We start from the raw sequence: 15,663 nt of genomic DNA, 5'->3' as shown, positions 1-15,663 counted from the left end.
AAGGGCATGCTGGGAGTTGTTGTTGGGCAACAGCAGAAGGCACAACTACAACTCCCAGCATCCCTTTTTCTATGAAAAAGTGTACCTCCAGCTGTTGCTTAACTACAACCCCCAGCATGCACAAACAACCAAAGGGCATGCTCTGAGTTGCAGTAGTATGCCTCCAGCTGTTGCAGAACTACAAGTTAAGTATGTTACTTAACTCTGTGTTTAGCAACCAGTTTTACCTCCAGCTGTTGCAAACTACACACACACACACACACACACACCCCCCACACCCCCCCCCCCCCCCACACACACACACAGTTACACCTCATCCCCCCAATAAAAATTAAAAATGTCTGGCATGGCACTATTTCCAGAATGGAGCCTCTAGCTGTTGCAAAACAACAACTCCCAATATTGCCGGACAGCCATTGACTGTCCAGGCATGCTGGGAGTTTTGCAACAGCTGGTGGCACCCTGTTTGGGAAACACTGCCGTAGGGTAATTTTGGTATTGGAGGCAAGTGTAATTCTTGCATCCGGGTCCGTCCCTATGCAAATCCCTAATTTAGGCCTCAAATGTGCATTGCACTCTTACTTCGGAGCCCTGTTGTATTTCAAGGCAACAGTTAAGGGCCACATATGGGGTATTTCCGTACTCGGGAGAAATTGCATAACAAATTTTGGGTGGCTTTTTCTTTTTTTTACCCCTTATGAAAAGGTAAATTTGAGGTCTGTGCCAGCAGGTTATTGTATAAAAAATTTTTTATACTTTTAATTTTCACAAGAGTTAAAAGGAAAAAAAGACCCCCAAATTTTATAACGCAACGAGTACTGAAATACCCTGTATGCGGACGTAAAGTGCTCTGTGGGCGCACAACAAGGCTCAAGAGATAGAGCGCCATGTACATTTGAGGTGATTTGCACAGGGGTGGCTGATCGTTACAGCGGTTCAGACAAATACAAAAAAAAACAAAAAATACCCACATGTGACCCCATTTTGGAAACTACACCCCTTACGGAAAGTAACAAGGGGTATAGTAAGCCTTAACACCCCACAGGTGTTTGAAGAATTTTCGTTTAAGTTGGACGTGAAAATGAATTATTTTTTTTTTCACTAAAATGCTGGTGTTCTCCTAAATTTTTCATTTTCACAATGGGTAATAAGAAAAAAAGCCCCCCATAATTTGTAACTCCATTTCTTCTAAGTATATAAATACCCCAAATGTGGACATAAAGTGCTCTGCTGGTGCACTACAGGGCTCAGAAGAGAAGGAGCAATATTGGGCTTTTAGAGAGAGAGAAAATGTGTCTGGAATTGAAGGCCATGTGCAGAACACTGGCCCCCCCACATGTGACCCCATTTTGGAAACTACATCCCTCACGGAATGTAATAAGGGGTGTAGTGAGCATTTACACCCCACAGGTGTCTGACAGATTTTTTTAAATCATGTGTGACCCGCGGGCGCTGCTCTGCTTCTCTAAGCCCCCCCCCCCCCCCATTGAATTATCAGCCGCAGTGCTGCGCTGTCCCCTACATCAGGGAACTAATAATATGTCACCTGCGGGCGCTGCTCCCCCCCCCTTCCTCCTGTGAGCTGCTGGTGCTTTAAATGAATGAGTTGCGTGCTGCGACGCTGGAAATGATTAATAAAAGGACATCTGCGCTGATGAATTTTACATATTCCTGTGCCCGGGCTGCAAAAATAAACAAAATAAACTTTGACTCCCCTTCCTAAGTCCCCCCGTTGCTGTGGTATCGGCCTCACTGTTCTCCACTGCGATCTTCATGCTGCTTCCTGGGGACGGGAACGTCACACAGCTGTCAGCGTATCACCAGTCAGCTTATCATGTCATGTAAGGAGCCGGCCGGTGCGCTCAGCATATTATGTCATGTAAGGAGCCGGCCGGTGCGCTCAGCCTATCATGTCATGTAAGGAGCCGGCCAGCTCCTTACATGACAGTGTGCTCAGCCTATCACCGGCCGAGGCGGGACATCGCTGTGGCCGGCGATTGACTGACGGGTCTGTGATGTTCCCGTCACCAGGAAGCAGCACGAAGATCGCAGCGGAGAACAGTGAGGCCGATACCGGAGCAACAGGGGAATGTAGGAAGGGGAGTCAACATTCATTTTGTTTATTTTTGCAGCCCGGGCACAGGAATATGTAAAATTCATCAGTACAGATGTCCTTTATTAATCATTTTCAGCGCCGCAGCACGCAACTCATTCATTTAAAGCGCCCGCGGATGACATATTAGTTCCCCGATGTGGGGGACAGCGCAGCGCTGCGGCTGATAATTCATGGGGGGGTGGGTCAGAGAAGCAGAGCAGCGCCCGCGGGTCACATATGATTACTTCCCCAGTGTGTGTGTGTGTGGGGGGGGGGGGGGGGTGTTGGGGGAATGCAGTTAAACCGCCATAACTTACAAAAATACCAAATTCAAAAACAAGGAAAAAACGGAGCACTGACCGTAATCTTGCAACAGGTGTCTTTATTCCTTATTCAGGCAGGTACATTGATGGAGGAGAGCGGACAGTCGGGGAGTCCTCCGGGCTACGGACCGTGTCACGCGTTAGCGCTTCTTCAGGATAGAGCCAGAGGTCTCCCTGACTGTCCGCTCTCCCCCATCCATGTACCTGCCTGAATAAGGAATAAAGACACCTGTTGCATACCCAGTGGTACAATTTTAGTAATTATCGGAATTTTTTCGCTTTTTATTCATTTTTTCATGATATAAAAAGTGACCAAAAATACGCTCTTTTGGACTTTGGAATTTTTTTTGCGCGTATGCCATTGACCGTGCGGCTTAATTAACTATATATTTTTATAATCCTGACATTTCCACACGCGGCGATATCACATATGTTTATATTTACACTGTTTTTTTTTTTTTTTTTTAAAGTGGGAAAAGGGGTTCAAAACTTTTACTAGGGAAGGGGTTAAATGATCTTTATTCACTTTTTTTTTTATTTCACTTTTTTTTTTTGCAATGTTACAGCTCCCATAGGGACCTATAACACTGCACACACTGATCTTTTACATTGATCACTGGTTTCTCATAGGAAACCAGTGATCAATGATTCTGCCCCTTGACTGCTCATGCCTAGATCTCAGGCACTGAGCAGTCATTCGGCGATCGGACAGCATGGAGGAAGGTAGGGACCCTCCGGCTGTCCTGTAAGCTGTTCGGAATGCCGCAATTTCGCCGCGGCGATCTCCAACAGCTCCCTGAGATAACCGGCATTAGTTAACTTTCACTTTAGACGCGGCGGTCAACTTTGAACGCCGCGTCTAAAGGGTTAATAGCCACGTGTCCCGGCCGTGGCCCCGCCTTGTAGAATGGGAGCCGACCCATGACGTACACGTATGTCATGGGTCGGGAAAGGGTTAAGGACCAAGCCCATTTTAACCTTAAGGACCAGACCAATTTTAATTATGCATTTTCGTTTTTTCCTCCTCGCCTTCTAAAATCCATAACTCTGTTATATTTCCATCTACAGACCCATATAAGGGCTTGTTTTTTGCGTGACCAATTGTACTTTGTAATGAAGCCTCTCATTTTACCATAAAATGTACGGCGAAACCCCCAAAAAATTTTTAGGGAGGAAATTTTAATGAAAACCACAATTTTGCACATTTTGGAGGGTTTCGTTTTCACACTGTACAATTTATGGTAGAAAATGACGTGTTCTTTATACTGTGGGTCAATATGATTAAAATGATACCCATGGCTAGATACTTTTATATTTTTGTACCGCTTAAAAAAAAATCAAACTTTTTGTACAAAATCAGTAATCTAAAATCGCCCTATTTTGACCACCTATTACTTTTTCATTTTTCCGTATATAGGGCTGTATGAGGGCTCATTTTTTGCACCATCATCTGTACTTTTCACTTTTTATGTATATAAAACTTTTATATCATTTTTCATCAATTTTTTGGGGAATAAAATGTGACAAAAAAAGCAGCATTTTTGCACTTTATTTTTTTACGTTTACACCGTTCACGCCCATTATATTTTGATGGTTCGGACATTTATGCACACGGCGATACCAAAAATGTTTATAAAAAAAACTTTTTTTCCAACACTTTTTTGAGGTAAAATGGGAAAAACTGACAATTTTCATTTTTAATCGGGGGGAGGGGATTTTTCACTTTTTTTTTTCTACTTTTTATTTTTAAATTTTTCAACTTTTTATTTTTTTTTTTTACACTTTTTATGTCCCCATAGTAGAATATCTATAGCAATCATTTGATTGCTAATACTGTTCAGTGCTATGCATAGGACATAGCACTGATCAGTATTATCGGCTATCTCCTGCTCTGGTCTGCTCGATCTCAGACCAGAGCATGAGACGCCGGGAGACGGACGGAGGCAGGACCTCAGTCCGCCATTACAGATGATCGGATCACCGCAGCAGCAGCGCATTGCCGCAGATCACGGCATCTGAGGGGTTAATGTCGGACATCCTCGCGATGGCGGATGTCGACCATTACCAGCGGGTCCCCGGTTGCTATCAGCCGTGTATGACGCGAGCACCACTCCGATGCTCACGGTAAGATACAGGACTTAAAGATATGTCCTGGTGCGCAAAGTACCACCAGACCAGGACGTACATTTACGTTCATGGTAGTTAAGGGGTTAAGAAATGCACCAGGTACCACATATGAATCTCTTTTTCAGTTGATAATGTCATAACTCACAGTTTCACAAATCTACTTGGAAGGAACACTGCAAGGATGTGCTAAAAATGTACATAAAATGCATGGCACAAAACTGGCATAGTTTAGCTTTAAGAATGTTATACTATTTAACATGCCATTCAGTAAACCTGTTCATACATTAACAAGCTCAGCTAGAATGTCTTCTGTTTAGATCTGTCGCTAAAGCAATCAAACAGCTATTACAGAGTGTAGTGTTGGAGTGCACTGTTAAAAATCTTACTACTGTGCTCTAAATTGTAACAAGGCTGTGATCTTTAAAGCGTACCAGTCAGATCCCCCTAACAAATAAAAATAAAATTCATGTTACTTAGTACCTAATCCTGACCATGTACATCTCATTTATGCTTCTGTCACCTATATTTATTATAAAAAAAAATACATCTTTTCATTGGCTCACAGTGTTAGAAATCCTATCAGGGGAAGGGGGCATGTCCCTCCCTTGTGGAGGTGGGAGGTTATTGGTGTGTCTGCTCATGTAGCCTAGTGGTGGGATGGTGGGGGGCTGTTTTCTTGATTAAATATTCAAACATTTTTTAAACAACCATATTACAAAAGGTCTTTAATTTTCATCCGTAACAACATATAAATTTTTTGGGATCTGACAGCAACCATTTAAGACTGTAACACTGTGGATGCTAGTTTTATCCATAAAGACCTAGAACCTCACTGTGCACACTCACTGAGTAGCAGACAGTGAATAACTGTGTCATCATTTGTGGGTTAGTTGACAATACTCAGAATGGTGTACTTGGATGCCAGGAGAAGAAAAAGGCCAGTCCACATAGATATTGCCTCCAGAAAGTTCAGTGTCATTGGATACAGTCCTAGAAGACCTCACAGTGTCATACCCTGTTTTACAGGTAATAGGTACATTCTGAATGAGGAATTATTGTATCCAGATTAAATGAAATAATTGCTGCTCAGTGCAATTTGGATAAATCTGTAAGTAATGTAAATTCAATCATATCCAATAGCACCTAATTTCAGGAGGAGGTCTGGAAAGCTCATTACTGCTAACTTTCCTATAACATTAACAATCATTAAATGTTACATGAAGGAAGATAAAATGCTCCATAAAATTAAGAATAAATAATACGCCAACTTAGTCATTCATGCTGAGATACTCACCTTCTGTTGCATAAAATGCAGCACCAGATTTTCCACCTCGAGCTTGCCATGGCACACAGTGCGCTAGGGAGCGAATAAAGTCTTCTTCATTACTTCCCAAAATTACCTTGCGCATTCTGTGAAACTCTCCAGCATAATAAATACGACAGTAAAACTTTGCATTAGCATCTGAAAACTCTGTAAGAAAAAGGCACAATTAAAAATTAAAAATGTATTTACTTTAATATTACAAGTAACTACATGCACTTACCATACAGCTTATGCTATTTATACATAGCACACTGCATAATACCCGCGGAATTCCACAAGTAAAATTCTGCACAGTGAACATTAACCTCCCTTTGAATGGGTCTTCTGCGAGACCCATTCACACTGCGGAATTTCAGCGACGGACAATTCCACTGCTGAAATTGTTCCGTGCAAAGAAAAGAACATGTTCATTCTCTGCGTGGAAGTCTGCGAGCACTGCATAGCCAGCAATGGTCGCGGTCCTACCGCAGCCGCAGGTTGCCAAGCTTAATCTCCGCTCGCTGAATTCCACGAGCGGAGATTCAGCTACAGTTCCGCAGTGTGAAAATATGCTGAACAAATTTGTTGCTTTTGGCAAAATGAGGGCAATCTTACAGTCTCCTGTAAGAGTAGGAAAGTACTATATGGTTATTTATATTGTACACACTGACTTCAATCAGATCTGTAGACCAATGAATAAAGTACATTTCACCAAAGGCAGGTACAGGCAACCAGAATTTCACACACAGTGGTATTCCAAAATGGCCTTACTAACTGATTCCCAAATGTTGCACATTTGTACTATAGGCGGTAGTCACAATTGCATATACCTTCCTTTTTTTGGGTCTATCAGTTAAAGACAGACTAACAATGGACACAGCCTCTCCACTGTCCTGTGGGTCCAGACGTGGTATCTGTCTCTGTCACATATTTATGGCATATTCTGTTGACATCCTCTAAATACACCAGATGGGAATACTCTTGTGAGACCCCTACTGATCACTAAAACAGACAGACAGCACTGCTGTGCAGAGCATTGTGCACATTTGTTTCTACTCCTCACCGCTTGGCTCTGCTCATAGAATGGCACAAGCAGCGTCAGAGGTCCACACAAGAAAAACCTAAAATCTTGCAGTTTTCAAACTAGGCACTGGGTCAGAACCAGCAGTCCTTAATTTCTCTCAGGGGTCAGTAAACCAATAAAATCATCTCTCTGTTATAAAGTTGGAGGCAGATACCAAGTAATGGGTATAACAGTTCTCCCTTCTGCTAATGACACAGCTACTGCTGCTGCTTGGTTGAGAAATAACCTCTAGCTTAAATTGACCTGTTTATAAAAGATGTCCTACAGGCCATTTTTTTGGGGCTACAAATGGATATGCACAGCGGCACAGGTTTGCACATACAATCCCAGTCACATGTCCAGATGTGTTCCTTGTACTGGCCAGTTCTGCCAGTCTGGTTGTTAAAATTACAGCCCAGATCACGCAACATAAGAACAAAAAAAAACAAAAAAAAAAAAACTGATTCTTTCCCCAGGGCGCAGGAGGCTACATTTGGTCCAACACTTACAGTTTATCCAACCCAGAGGCTGTGCGCGTTTGCTTGGCACCCCCATTGCCTGCCTCTCACTGTCCTTTAGGCAAGGCTCCATACTATATGAAGGTTCCCACCATTTATCCCCAGCTGCCCTCTCTCACCCTCTCCCATGAGGACTATATAAGGAGGCTCTGCAGGCCCAGCTCCTGTCACCACTTTTTCATGTCTTTTCCCCGTTTTTCTCATGCTGCAGCCAGCAGGTCATAGCTGCATAGATAAATTAACCCTTACTCATCCCCATTTGCCAGGGTGGTTTTTTTTGTTATTAGGTCATGTGATGCAAAACATAGTGGTTGTCCCTGACTAGCAGAAACCTCCTGACTAATAATATGTAGGTGAGCATTAGAGGGACTGTTACTCAGTGGTTGCCTATTTTCTGTATTGTGCAACTTTGACCTCCTTGTACAGGGGAATGCCAAAGTGTCAGCTTCTTTGGCCTTCTAAAAACGTCTGCAAATGGGCACATATAAGCTATAAAACTAGGATTTATATTAGCTACTCAGAACATTATATAGTTACATTGTTTGTGAGGTTGAAAAAAGACAATAGTCCAAGTTCAACCTAAAACCCTACTGTTTTAATCCAGAGGAAGGCAAAACCCCCATGAGGCATATGCCAATTGCCTCATGACAGGAAAAATTCCTTCCTGACTCCAATATGTCAATCAGAATAAATCCCTGAGTTAGTTTCTATCCACATAAATCCAGTATCCATAACCTGTAACATCCAGGGCCCCCCTTGAACTTGTTTACCGAGTCAGACATTACTGTAAGAGTGATAAGACTATAGAACTCTCTGCCACATTAGAAGAATCCCTCTGTGAATATGGTGAAACCTTCTTTCCTCTAGACGTAGAGGATGTCCCTTGTCATGGTTACCGGCCTAGGTATAAAAAGATCACTAGATCAAATTGCCCCTAAGACGTCTTTTCTCCAAACTAAATAACCCCAAGCTTGATAACCTGTTTTGGTACTGTAATCCTCCCATATGATTAATTAATTTGGTCGCACTACTCTGCAACCTTTTCAGTTCAACCAAGTCATTCTTAAATAGACGTCCCTAAAATTGGACACACAATACTCTATATGTGGTCTGACAAGTGATTTATACAGAGGCAGAACTATGTCCCTGTCACAAGCCTCTATCCCTCTCTTGATACATCCCATAACTTTATTAGCCTTAGAAGCCGCTGTCTGGCATAGGTCAAGTTGATCTCACAGTCCACCAGTAACCCCAAGTACTTTTCAGTCATACAGTATCTCATATAAATGAGTACACTCTTGATATTTTTGTAAATATTATATTTTTGACAACACTAAAGAAATGACACTCTGCTACAATGTAAAAGTTGAGTTAATTTGAGGGGGACCGTAAAATTACACAGACACAGCCATTAATGTATAAACTTTATCAACAAAAATGAGTACAGCCCTAAGTGAAAATGGTCAAATTGAGTATAATTAGTCACTTCCCTCCCAGTGTCATGTGACTCGTTAGTGTTTGTTACAAAGTCTCAAGTGTGAATTTGGGATTATCGCTCTCATGGCAAAGAACTCTGAGGATAAAAAAAATAAATAAAAGACAATAATAAAAATAAATAAATAAATAAAACAGATGCTCTACATGGCCTATGCTATAGGAAGATTGGCCTAGGATACATGAAGATTGTTAAGACACTGAAAGGGAGCTGCAGCATGGTGAACAAGACATACATGAACTCCATGCCCAAGGGGCTTAGGCTCCTTTCACAATATGAAAAGGACCCATTATATAACACCAGTTATAAAATTGCGGGCGATCGCGGGGTAAAATGGCCATTAGAAAAGCCCTAACGTACGTTAGTAAATCCCATTATAGTCTATGGGATTGTTCTAATACACGTTTTAACCAGTTATCGGGGGGGGGGGGGGGGGGCAAATCTGTGGGTACTGCCTGCCTACTGGGAGGGGTCTAATCTGGGGGTACTACCTGCCTACTGGGGGGGTAATCTGGGAGTACTATCTGCCTACTGAGGGGGTAAGAAAAAATGATGAGAGAAAAAACTGAACCTTGTCTAGGCGCTGTTCGCAGATCAAGGTTAATGAAACACGAATATGTATGGAAAGTAAAGTACCCGGAGGCACTACATTTATTAACAGAGCTTCCAATGACGCGTTTTGGAGGGTATTTCCTCCTTCCTCAGATTGGCAAGGCATCATTGGAAGCTCTATTAATAAACGTAGTGCCTCCGGGCACTTTACTTTCCATACATATTCGTGTTTCATTAACCTGGATCTGCGAACAGCACTTAGACAGGGTTCTGATTTTTTCTCTTTTCAATTCTTCTTGATCGTACAGGAGAAGATTTCATCTTCTACTGTTGGACCCTGGGCCGTGCAGTTCGCTTCCACATGCTGAGTAACCCTAAGGGGTGATATGCCTATTTCTACACACTTCTAGTGAGCAGCCATCTTATAGATTCGCGGCTCGCCTAGTCCCTGATTGGAACACAGATACCCTGGGTAATACACAAGGCGCAGCCCTCTCCCCTTTTTTCTTTTTCCACAGGTCTTACTGAGGGGGTAATCTGCCTACTTGGGGGGGAGAATGTGACATGGTGGGGAGATTGTGATATGGAGGGGGGGCTGCAACCTAATGTATTTTTTTTTTCGAGGGGTGGCCCGAGCCGAAAAAGGTTGGGAACCACTGGCTTGCAGAGACTGTCAACATCATTGGCTAACTGTTATTGTATAACTTTAAACTATACCTTTCCTGGAGATGATTGTGGTTACTAAAGTTTTAAAATCTCTTTTTTTTTTCTCAGCCAAATTTGAAGGAGGAACAGCTTGGCATATGTCTCTGCTTTAGCTTCCATCCCAGCCCTCCTTGACTCATGTACAGGACTCCACACATCAGTCTGGGAGGTGATGGCATGCAAGGAGGTGTGCCAAGCTGTAGTACTTAAGCAGCTCGGCTCTGTCTCCTTAACACTTGGCTAAGAAACAAAAAGGAGATTTGAAACGTTTGGCAAACACCATCAGCTCCAGAAAAGGTACAGTCTTCTTTTAAACCCTAAAAGCTATCCAATGGTGTCTTCAGCTTCTCTTTGAAGAGGGCATGTGGCCAATTCAAAAAAATAAAATAAATTGATAATTCATTATATAACAGGGTGCCCTAATCCCACACACCTTTATACAGTTTCTTGATACGTTCTTCCGTTCCTGAGCTATGTGGGTTTATAGATAGGTGTGAATTAATTTTTTGGGCATTAGTCACAGTTCCCCTTTAAGTATTGTAATAAGGGTGGTGAATGACCTACCTTGCTGACAATTTACTGCTATTCATCACTAATCCCAAACAAGCTTTCCATTTCCTGATGTCCATATTGATCTTTTTGGCAAACTGGCAGATTTCAATCTATGATCATAGAGATCATCTGAAGAGTTATGCACACCCAAATTCACTTTACACTTCCTGCTCCTTGAAGCACTTCCTTATCTTTCTTCCCTAGTTCCTCCTGCGTGCTAACACACCTTCTGCCAGTGGCTAGGCAAATGATTCACTTATACTGGTTGTCTCCTACCCCTTATGATAGCCCTCAATGGCAAAATAGGGTAACTGAATTACAATGGATGAAGGAACTTGTTAGCTGGCATTCCAGCACTCATGAGGCTTTTCTAGATACTTGGTTCTCCCTGGTTCAATGCTAGGCCGACTATTATGTGTAGCCTCCTCTACCAATATCCTTGGGTGACCCCTATTGTCCCTAACCTCCGCTGTATATCCCCTCATCCCTTCCTTTCCTCCCCATCGCCTTACCTCTCTCCTTACCCTATCCCTACCCTACCCTTGCGTCTGCATACAAGATCTTGGCCGTTTCCTCCTAAGTCTTGGCATGTCTTATCGTGTAATACCCCCTTGGCATCCCACATTATTTTTAAATTGCCTCTTATGTATGCCATCCTGCTAATGGTTGTTGCATTCTTTTGGTTACATCAATGTTGTGCAAACTTGTAAACTTCTCTTTGTTCTTAAAGTATTAAATATATTTTATTTTAACAAGAAAGAAAAAAACATATATAAAATATACATTTTTGGAAGGTTGTTTCATATTTTTGCTGAGTAGTAGAAGAACTAACTTGGTACCTTCAATTGCAGGTTCCCAGAAACTGTCATAGTAGTTATTAATGAAAGTTATTGATTCCTACAGGCTGAAAACTGTTCAGAGTAAAAGTTGCTTACCTTCTCTTCTTGTTTATCACATATAATTGGCCACAAGCCTCCAGTGCTGCAGAATATGTTTGCACATTATAAATAATTGACAATATGTACTGACTGCATGAACACTTCCAAAAGAAAATGCTCTCATCTAAAATGCTTCAGATCAATCATGTGTACTAAGCAGTCCTTTTTAAATCTTGTGAATGACAGAAAAAGCCACAGTATGACTCCAGAATTGTCAAATCTGCCTGCCTTAAGAATGCAAAATTGTAGGTAATACAGAAAATTCCTACATAGATAATACTTCAGCTTGAATGCGGCGGCAATTAGAGCTATACTGTAAAGGCAGCCAATCTACTACATTACAATACAAAACATGGCAATAAGATCCATAATGTCAAAATACTTCAAAACCTGACATGGCGTTCCTGGTTATAATTGGGGGGAAAAAGTCCAACATTCAGGTGTGCATTTACAGCCTTTTCTTATTATCATCATCCTATGAGATGACTGTAACTCTTACATAATCCAGCTAATGTAGAAGAGTTGACAGAACAAGATACAGGCATCACTCATATGGGGTATAGTGACATATTCAATCTGTCATTTAAAAATGTGGTAAAGAATGCGTGTATTGTATATAGTCAACTACATCAGTTCAAGATTTAAAGGAGTACTATTGTGCAGGAAAATGTATACCCTATCCAAAGGTTAGAGGATAAGTTTTAGATCGTGGGGTAGGGGTATGAGATGGTGGACCCACCCCAGGATCTCCTGCATGGCACACCGGCTCTCCCCTGGAGGGGAGCGTGTCGAACCCCACACCAAGCAGTGGCAGACATGCCTCTTCCATTTATCTCTATGGGAGAGCTTGAGATACAGCATTTGGGTATCTCCGGCTCTACCATACAGATACATGGAGGGGGCATGTTAGCCGCCGCTTCGACGACACGCTCCGTTTTTAGGGAGAGCCGGAGATCACGGGGCTATCCCCTTTCCTTTAGATCGGGGATAAATTGTCCTGCACGATAATGCTCCTTTAAATGCTCATCTGCTTGATAAGGAAATCCACAGTCAACTTTCTACTTACGCAGCTCAACATGGGGGTTCCCCGACTGCTTTTTCTGCTTATCGCCACCATCAGCATCATCTAAGGAAATAAAAAATATTTAAATAGAATATGAGTTATGAGGTTGCAGGGAAAATAAAAATGGTGTTTGCTCTCCAGTTCTGGTACATTTACACTGGTGTACAGTATTCATCTGTGGGGAGATTGATCAAAACCTGTGCAGAGGAAGAGTGGTGCCGTTGCTTCTTTCATTTTCCACAGGCTTCTTTAACAATAAAAGAAGCAGGCTGATTTGTTGCTTTGGGATACTGCACCACTCTTCTGCACAGGTTGTAATAAATCTCCCCCTTGGAGTATATGCTTAGAAACCTTCCAGTACATATGTCAAATGTCTCCATAGGTTCCCATTCATCTTACAAAAACAAAACGTGTGTCTTTTGACCTCTGCTAGGCTGGTACATATTTGTATACATATTTTAGCTGTACAGAAAGGCATAGAGGGCTAAACGATTCTATACATACTCCAAGAAAAAAACAGGGTCCAGGTACCTTAGATGTAACAACTTTTTGCAAGGTGTTTGAGTCTTTTTTTTGCCTTGGTGCGACTTTTGCACATCATAAATATATGACCACTGCAAAGTGAAAACTGAAATTTGCTTAGGTAATTAAGTTTGTAACTTTTTGCTTGCCCACAAAAGTCGCATGCAAAAAAAAAAGGCTCCAAGAAGGCTCCACATGTTCCCCAATATGTTTTTCTATAAAGTGAAAAAAATAAACTAAATAAATGTCCAATAAAACCCTGTATTATCAACCCCTCCCCCCCCCCCCAAAAAAAAAAAAAAAAAACTGTATACATAATAGGTACTGCCACGTTAGTAATAACTTGTACAATAAAACGGTAATGTTATTTTTCCCGCATGGTGAACGCCATAAAAAAATTAAGTAAAAAAAATAGTACCGATAAAAAATACAGATTGTTCAGCAACAAATAAGCCCTCACACAATGCATTGGACGAAAAATAAAACAGTTATGGCTGTCAGAACATTGCAACCTAAAAAAGGGGGGGGGGGGAGTGGAAAGGATTTTATTGTGAAAAGAAAAAATAACAAAAAAAGCTATATAAATTGGGTATCACCATAATCGTACCGACCCACAGAATAACATCATTGCTACCACATAGTGAATGCAATAAAAATAAAAACATAGAGATACATGGATATGTCTGATGCGTCATGCGGGAAAGGAACGCCCCCTTTCCTGTACATTGCCGCTGCCCCGCACAGGAGATCGCGGGGGGCCCCAGTGCTTGGACCCCCCGAGATCTAAAACTTATCCCCTATCCTTCGGATATGGGATAAAGTTCAGAGCACTGCAGATCTCCTTTACAGTAAAAACAGGGGGCGTTTAACCATTCCTTACTAGTTACTGGTGTAAAGGCAGGTTTCAAACCTATTCCCACTATGATGTACACCAGCCTCAATGCTACATGTGGGAGGTAACAGAGGTGCAAAATACTGATGAACAACTACTCACACACCTATTATTCATGAGGGGGTAGCGCAGGGGTGAAGCCCTGGGGAAAAAAAGTGAGGGAACTCACCCAAGATTTCCACTCAAGGCCTGGTCCTGCAGGACTTCTGCTAATGGGAACAATGTATCTGCTGTGGAAAAAGTGCAGGGACTCTGTTCCCATGCATTCCTGCAGGACTTGAGCCCTGGAGTAGTGGGTAAGTTTTATAATCGCACATAGACAAAGTATACATAAGGTGCCAATTACATAATAATGTATAGTGCACTATGCAAGCTTAGCACCATGCTAGGGTAGCTGTACATCAGTAATTTGCTCATGTAAAATCTCTCCTATATAGAAATGTGGATGTCAGCATCACTGTGGAAATAGGTTTTGAACCCCAGCTTACATTTCATATGTTAATGGGATTTGATTGTTTACTATGTGAAACCCAGACTATCTGCTTCAGGCTTGTACAGGGCAACAAAATCTGGTGTTCCTACCACAGCATGTGCAGCAATAAACAATCTCCCGGAGGCTTCGGGGTGACTAATAACAAAACACAAACTGAGGGAAAACCCTCAGATAATACCCCCTATCTAAGATACCCCCACTTTAAATAATAACAGTGATTTTTCTTTATAATACTCAGTAGAGTGTGTAACCCAAATAATGATGACATATTAAAAACACAGTGTGTGGCCAATATTGTGCTACTGCACTATTGTAGTATATAGGGTAGCATATATTCTCCTTTTGTTTATGTACGGCATGCTGTGGATGCTCCCATCTCTTTCCAGCAGTCCCCGAGGAGATGCTTCCCTAGTGTACATATATCTCTTAGATGTGTCTCATAGGTATGGTTCGGCACACTGCTGATTAAAATAGCATAGTTAGCCTTTCCGACGTTTGTCAAGGACACAAAGGCTAAAACAGAGGAAGTTGAGTTGTTCATTTCAGTCTGACCACAGTGCTCTCTGGTGACACCTCTGTCCATGTCAGAAACTGTCCAGAGTAGGAGCAATTCCCCATAGCAAACCTCTCCTGTTCCTGACATGGAGAGATGTGTCCGCAGAGAGCACTGTGGTCAGACTGAAATGAACAACTCAACTTCCTGCAGAACATACAGCAGCTGATAAGTACTGGAAGGATTAAAGGAGTAGTCCAGTGCCGGAAAACGTATCCCCTGCCCGCGGGAAGGGGGGGGGGGACAGAGTGTTGACCACCGCACGAAGCTGCATCTGACACGCACCCTCAAAACAAGTCTGTGGCAGAGCCGGAGCGGTGCCTTCGGCAATCTCCGGCTCTGCCATAGTGCTGTATTGAGGGGGCGTGTCGGCCACCCGCTATCTGGCCAGCAAGCCGGAGCCCCGTACAGGAGTTCGCGGGGGGGGCCCCAGCAGTCGGACCCCACCGCGATCTGAAACTTATCCCCT

At 42.4% G+C, this 15,663-nt stretch overlaps 1 protein-coding gene across 8 annotated transcripts in view; it reads right to left on the bottom strand.

The window, feature by feature from the left end:
* The window catches only part of PIKFYVE (phosphoinositide kinase, FYVE-type zinc finger containing), a 301,144-nt gene that overhangs the window by 59,397 nt on the left and 226,084 nt on the right, over window positions 1-15,663 (bottom strand). For all 8 annotated transcript variants that reach the window (XR_008847336.1, XM_056536875.1, XM_056536878.1 and 5 more), the window contains 2 exons: window positions 12,738-12,797; window positions 5,840-6,016 (listed from right to left, as the gene is read on the bottom strand). Coding sequence is in view for 7 of the 8 variants with exons in the window: in XM_056536875.1 (XP_056392850.1) it covers window positions 5,840-6,016; window positions 12,738-12,797 (237 nt within the window). In the remaining variant the exon portion in view is untranslated. The remainder of the gene's footprint in view (window positions 1-5,839; window positions 6,017-12,737; window positions 12,798-15,663) is intronic.

This window comes from Hyla sarda, chromosome 8 (assembly GCF_029499605.1).
Source record: "Hyla sarda isolate aHylSar1 chromosome 8, aHylSar1.hap1, whole genome shotgun sequence".
Lineage (NCBI taxonomy): Eukaryota > Metazoa > Chordata > Amphibia > Anura > Hylidae > Hyla > Hyla sarda.
This window is presented reverse-complemented; position numbering and strand designations above follow the sequence as displayed.